The following is a 6,613-nucleotide window of genomic DNA, read 5'->3' as shown; positions in this document are numbered from 1 at the left end:
TCAGTCAGTCGGTCTGTCGGTATGTGGAACGAAACTGTCGGCTTACGTGTGTGTTGAGTTTCAATAATTATTATTCAAAAAGTTTTATTGACTAAACTGAGTTCAATCGAATACGAGTGATGACGGAAACTAACGCTTAGCCATCCCTGCCGCCGCGCCAACATCAGAAGCGGGATCAGGACTCTACTCTCACTGGCGTGACGTGTTCGAAGTACAGCGGAAAAACATGATGCAGATCAGAATACCAGTAACGGTATCTAAGATCATGGGTCAGAAATTCATCGAGAACAGACAGATGCCGATCCAAGTGCTTGGTGCGCTACGGTTGATATGTACCTCGATGAACGTCTACTGGATGGTGCATAGCTCATTGTAGTCTTCAGTGGGGCCCTGAAAGGCGGTGCCTTATCATGTTGTCGCGGCTTTCACACGTAAGTGTCACATAGAGGCATTTGCGACTTATTTCTTGCTCGTTATGCGAAATTCTTGCTGCGACGCTTATCAATTTAAGCAATGGTAAGCCACAAAAGCGTGAATGCAGCATACGCAAGTCGTGTAATAACGTTTGCTACCTCGATGGAAGATCTGAGCCACGAAGAAATCGTCACATCTTACGTTCTGGCTCATGTTGCCCAGTTGACTCTCGACTTTATCACATGGCATTTACTAGCGGAAATACGACACGTAACAAGCTATTGCAAGAAATTAAGGCAAGTGCAAGTCTCAAGTGAAAGTTCGATCGCAATAATGGATCTGCCATGACGAGTGGGTAGTTCCGACACGAATCGTCTTAAGCCAATGACTACTGCTAGAGCTACATGCCACTAGTGCAGTAAACCAGGACATGAGACTGTGAATTGTCGCTGAAACTTTAGAATCTGCTAGATTTAATACCAATACACTAACGTTCGATGACTTCGTGCTCCAGCAAGCAAGTTTCCGTGGGGAAGAAAATTGACACATTTGAAGTTGTACTGTAAGCAGAACGGTTTTTTGAGGTTGCGAAATTTTATTTAATTCTACGGTACTTCTGGTTCCTAAATTGTATATTATATCAATCACTCACAACTTTATTTTACTGATATTAACTAGTTATATCAATTACAACAATTAATCTACTTGAAATTATTAATTTTATCACCACAAACTATAGCACGCTCAAAAATTTCGATCCTGAGTTTTTTTCGATGTAAAAAGTGACATGCCACAGACTATAAATAATTCGAGAATACATGGTAATCTACGGCCGCCAGGGTGCGCTGGAATCATGGAGTTAATAATTACCTAGCTGGAATTATTCCTACATTTTTAATGGATTTTATGACCGGGTAACTGAGACCTTTAAGTCATGTCTTATTGTAATTCATATTCATATTTTTATGAAAAATGATATTATGGAGTGAAATGAAATGAAGATGGTTAATTTGATCCACAGATTCGGTAGAATCTGGCGCCGAGTTCCGTTCAAAAATCCCGTTGTAAACGGAGCGCCAGACTACCGACTGTGTTTACTGTAAGCAGAACGGTTTTTTGAGGTTGCGAAATTTTATTTCATTCTACGGTACTTCTGGTTCCTAAATTGTATATCCGAACAAAAACAGTTTCACTGTAAAAAACTGCGCCAAGTCCACGTTTATAAAACTCATATCAAAACTTATTAGAAATTAACGCCATCTAGCGTATACGTGGCGCAGTGTGGAGAAATAAAATAATTTTAAAACACTAAGTAGTTCTCTCACTCGACGCTGCATGGCGTGACTGTGCGATCTTGTCTGTGGTTCGAACTGACATTTAGACTTCTGTAAAACAAATCCTGCGTCTTGCAACCGTTGTAGGACCTGATGCAGTCTCTCAAGATGTTCAGAGTCATTGCGACCCGTTATAAGCACATCGTCCAATAAACACAGCGTGCCGTCCAGGCCCGCTAGCACTGTATCCATGGCTCGCTGGAAAATTGATGGCCCACTAGCTAACCCGAACACCAAACGCGTATACGCGAAGATCCCTTTATGCGTATTGATACAAGTTAATTTTTGGGATTCTTCATCCAGACAAAACTGTCCGTAGGCCATAGACAAATCTAATTTACTAAATTTCTGGCCTCCGTATAATTTAGAAAACAACTCGTTTACGGTAGGCAACGGATACTGTTCTACAACTAACTGCTTGTTTATAGTAACAGAGTAGTCCGCGCAGATACGGACCGAACCGTCACGTTTCAGTACCGGGACTATTGGTGACGCGTAGTCGGAATGCTCGACTGGTCGGAGTACTCCCAGTCCCACCAAACGGTTTATCTCTTTTTCTACTTTTTCACGCAGAGCAAATGCGACCGGTCGTGGTTTAAAAAATATAGGATGAGCACTTTCTTTTAATCTCAAATTAACTTTATATTTGTTAAATTGACCTAGCTTGTCCGAGAACACAGCGGGATATTGTTCCTGAATTAATTTCAACGTGTCTCGGGTAGTGGCACATTTATATACGGTCGTTAGCTGCAGTTGAAATTGCGCGATGAAGTCGCGGCCCAGTAAAGGCGGTCCAGCGCACCGTCGCGCACCACGTACACGTCGAGCTGGCGCGCGCGACCCCGCCACTCCACTAACAACTGAGCGCGACCGGCGCAACCTAACACGTCTCCCGAGTAACTTAATAACTTCTTATTTGTGCTTAATAAGGGAATGTTTTTAAAATGTTGGTTATATGTATCTACGGACATAACGGTAATAGCTGACCCACTATCAATCTCAAAGTTCATTCTGATACCATTGACACACACGGCTTCGATTAATGGTTCACCTCGCAAAGATCGAATGTTATAAATTTTACCGTCGTCATCGTCACCTTCATCGTTCTCCTCCGTTACAACATAATTGACTCTTTTGCACATTCTACGCAAATGCCCTTTTTCATTGCATTTCCTACATGTGTAGGGGAAAGTGGGGGAAACGCGAACGCTGGGTAATGCCGAATTCAATGGTTTTAATATGTTAGAAAGATATATCATAATTTTATTTGCCACCATTTTGGAGATCACGCCACCACTGATGCCAGTCAATAACATGGGAGACGCGGACACACGTACTTAAAAAGGTATGCATTTTTCAATATTTTGTATGTTTTAGATGTAATTTTTTGGTAAATTCAAGTTGATGTAACTTTATTTCTATCTACAATAATAATTCAGCTTTTACATAGTGGAATAATCACATATTACTCAGCTAAATTTATCATTTAGCTAAGTAATATGTATGATGTAGTAGGCAAAATAAATTTAACCAAAATTGTTTTTTGACCTTTAATTATTTTCGATTCCGCGGGGTAAAGACGAACACTCCATGTCGGGCAATCTCGAACATTCGCCGTTACCCCACTCCCGTTTGTTAGTACCCCGTTCAACTTTATTTTTAATATTATTACAGATGCCTTGTACTTACAAAAGAAAGACCGAACTGAAGTATAGTTTAGAAGATCTCAAAAAGGCTATAGACGATTTTAAAACCAAAAACTCTCCCTGCGTAAAGCAGCAGAAACATATAATGTTCCAAAAACCACTAATTTTGACCATCTAATGAATAAAGTGTTAATACAGCCATGGTTGGATGAAAACCTTTATTTACAGACGATCAGGAAACGTAAGAAATCAAGAAGAAAACGGAAAGATAGCAAAAAAGGAACCCAAATAAAAAGACTGAAATGTAATGAGAGAACACCTTCAAACAAGAAGTATGAAATATTATAATATATTAATTTGAACAATATAAAAAAAGACTTTAGTGACTCTAGTCAAAATACGAAAAAAAAAAGAGATTTTTTGTAGAGATAAATATATTGATCCTCCCGTTGAAGACTAGATTGTGTGCTATGTGTGCAAAAAATGGGCTCACGAGAGTTGTACTGACGGACAGTCAACATCGTTGGGTTTTAAATGTGATCTATGTCGTTAATAATGTTGGTTCGTAATCACCCCACTTGGTGTTCGTATTTACCCGACTGATGTCGGGCAAAGCCGAACACTAAGGGTTTTGTTTTTCTTTTATATTGTTGAAGTTTATTAAAAAAATATAAATGATGATTAGTGAATAAGTTAGACAGATAAGTAAACATTATAATAAAAAAAAATAAAAAAATCTGTGATTAAATTCCATTGTTTTATTTAAGTTTTCCCTTAGGTGTTCGTATATCCCCCACTTTCCCCTAACTCGCAAAACGACACTCCGCGGCTTTGTGATTCGAATAACCACACACGGAACACTTCACTTTTGCACTTTGAGGTACACTAGTCGGAGAACGTTTGCCTATTTTGTACAGCTCTGTAACGACAGCCTCAGTAGCAGCGCTTGCAGCAGCAGACGAGCGGGCGCTGCGCAAGCTCTCGGTCAACTCCACAGCCCTGGCGAAGGTCAGCCCGGCCAGCTCCTGCACGTACATTTTTTCTTTTTCCACGCCCGGCAGCATACCCATAATGAATCGATCTCTTAATGCCTCTTCTACATTGCTGAAGTCACACTGAGCAGTGAGACCTCGTAACCTCGCAGCCCACTGTGATGGTGACTCCTGGGGTAGTTGTGTGGTGGCATAAAAATGATGACGCTCGCCAAAACCCACTGATTTTGGAGTGAAATGGTTGTCCAAAGCACTTACTATATCTTCGTATGGTACTTCTTGAACTTCTTTAGGCAACACGAGATCAGCTGCCAGTTTGTAGGTAGATTCGCTGAGTGTGCTAAGCAATATGGCCCGTTTTTTGACTCCTGCTGGATCTTTCACTGCGTTAATATCGTTCGCAATGAACCACTGTGTGAGTCTGCATCTCCAAGTCTTCCAAGTTTGCGTATTATGGTCGAAATTACTTAAATTTCCGAAAGACATTTTTTATATTTTTTTTAGTGTGGGTACCTCGTCGCCAATGTTGTGTAGCGCGTATGGGGACAAGTGATACTCAAGACGGCCAGTGACACACTAACATTTATTTCAAACATAACAGTTCTCAATTTAAAAATGAGTCAATTGTCGCGTATTTATCTGTAATGCAACAGATGTTTTCTAGACTTAATCGTGACGTCTCAGAAGAACAAAAATTAGAAATTTTGCTTCATAACATTCGACCTGAATACATCAAAGACCTTGCAATGATAGATATCACTACGATATCTCAATTAAAATCACTCCTTAAGAGATTAGAGTTTGCAAAGGATAAGGCAGATAATTTCATAGAACCAAATGACATAAATTTTTCATTAACGTCGGACATGAACACTTCCTTGCCCATTCCGATTCAGGCACCCGTCGCGTGCTGACGTGCTCATCGACCGTTCGATTGCCCGACCTCGGTTCGGGGCACATCTGGCGTCCAAGTGTTTTTCTCGGAAGTGACTACCTGTGCTAATTGCGTCGCATCGCCATCTGTGAGCGGGCGGACCCCTAAATTCCAGGAATTCGTTCGGTAACTTAGTGGCCCGTTTGCAAGCGGACGGCTGTGTGCCGTAATTAATTGCGATTATTACAATTTTTGGGGCCTCGCCGTAAGGCGAGTGTGTTTTTAAAGTCCCGGGGCAGCCCCCCCTGGGCACTCGTCCATTATAATGGAGTCCACGGTCGATCTGTTTGCAGAATTTCTTCGCCTTAGGTACCCAACGCTATCGGCAGAATTTTTAGAATTCAAGACCCATCACGCAGCGAACTCGCCGGCAGTCTCCGTCGCCCCCGTCGCTCCTGCGTCGTCCATCGCGGCCTCCGTCGCGCCCGCCGATCCCGTGTCCCCGATACTCGCGCCCAAAACTTCTGCGTCGACCGTTGCAGCTTCCGCCCCAACCGTGCGTTCGTCGGCGGCCTACGTTGCATCCGTGCGTTCGTCCACAGCCTCCGTCGTGCCTGCGTCGTCCACTGCGCCCGCTAAAACACCCACCCGCAGGTCGCCCGCGCTCTCCTCATCCGATTCAGAGTCGGACATGGAGGTCGACCCTTCCCCCGCCGCCGCGGCTGATGGATTCACAGTAGTCCAAAAAGGTAAAAAGCGCGCTGCGGAGGCCCGAGCTCCCGCGGCCGCTAAAGTATGCAAAGCCGCGAACGCGTCGCGTCCCCGCCCTCCAACCCCCGTCGCTCCCGCTGTCCATGCCACACCGTCGCTGCGTCCAGTGGCACAATCTAAAACTCAGACCACTCCCCCAGTAATCCTTCAAGAGAAGGCAGCTTGGGACCGAGTTTCTCTGGCCCTTAAAGCCAAAAATATTAATTTTGTCAGCGCCCGTAATCTCGCCAACGGGATTCAAATAAAAGTAACGACACCCGACGACCATAGGGCCCTCTCAAGTTACCTCCGAAAGGAGCGTATAAGTTTCCGCACTTATACGCTCCAGGAGGAGCGCGAACTCCGCGTTGTCATACGTGGAATCCCGAAGGAGCTAGATGCCGATCTCGTCAAGGCTGATCTGATAGAACAAGGCCTACCAGTAAATTCCGTGCACCGCATGCACACCGGCCGCGGTAGGGAGCCATACAATATGGTTCTAGTCACCCTCCAGCCTACCCCCGAGGGTAAGCACATTTTTAACATACGGACCGTCTGTAAGCTCTCCGGTATCGCCGTCGAAGTCCCCCATAAAAAAGGCAC

The 6,613-nt window shown here is 43.7% G+C and overlaps 1 protein-coding gene across 1 annotated transcript; it reads right to left on the bottom strand.

Annotated features, from left to right (window-relative positions):
* Window positions 1-348: 348 nt before the first annotated feature.
* Window positions 349-5,953, bottom strand: LOC134201694 (uncharacterized protein K02A2.6-like). The gene is made up of 4 exons (XM_062676936.1): window positions 5,875-5,953; window positions 4,249-4,769; window positions 1,740-2,441; window positions 349-390 (listed from the first exon to the last, which is right to left on the bottom strand). Exons 1-4 carry the CDS (start codon window positions 5,951-5,953, stop codon window positions 349-351), a joined length of 1,344 nt encoding a protein of 447 aa, XP_062532920.1.
* Between the last annotated feature and the right edge of the window lie 660 nt (window positions 5,954-6,613).

This window comes from Bombyx mori, chromosome W, assembly GCF_030269925.1.
Source record: "Bombyx mori chromosome W, ASM3026992v2".
NCBI classification, from domain to species: Eukaryota; Metazoa; Arthropoda; class Insecta; order Lepidoptera; family Bombycidae; genus Bombyx; species Bombyx mori.
The sequence above is the reverse complement of the archived record's forward strand: the minus strand, read 5'-3'. Positions and strand labels throughout refer to the sequence as shown.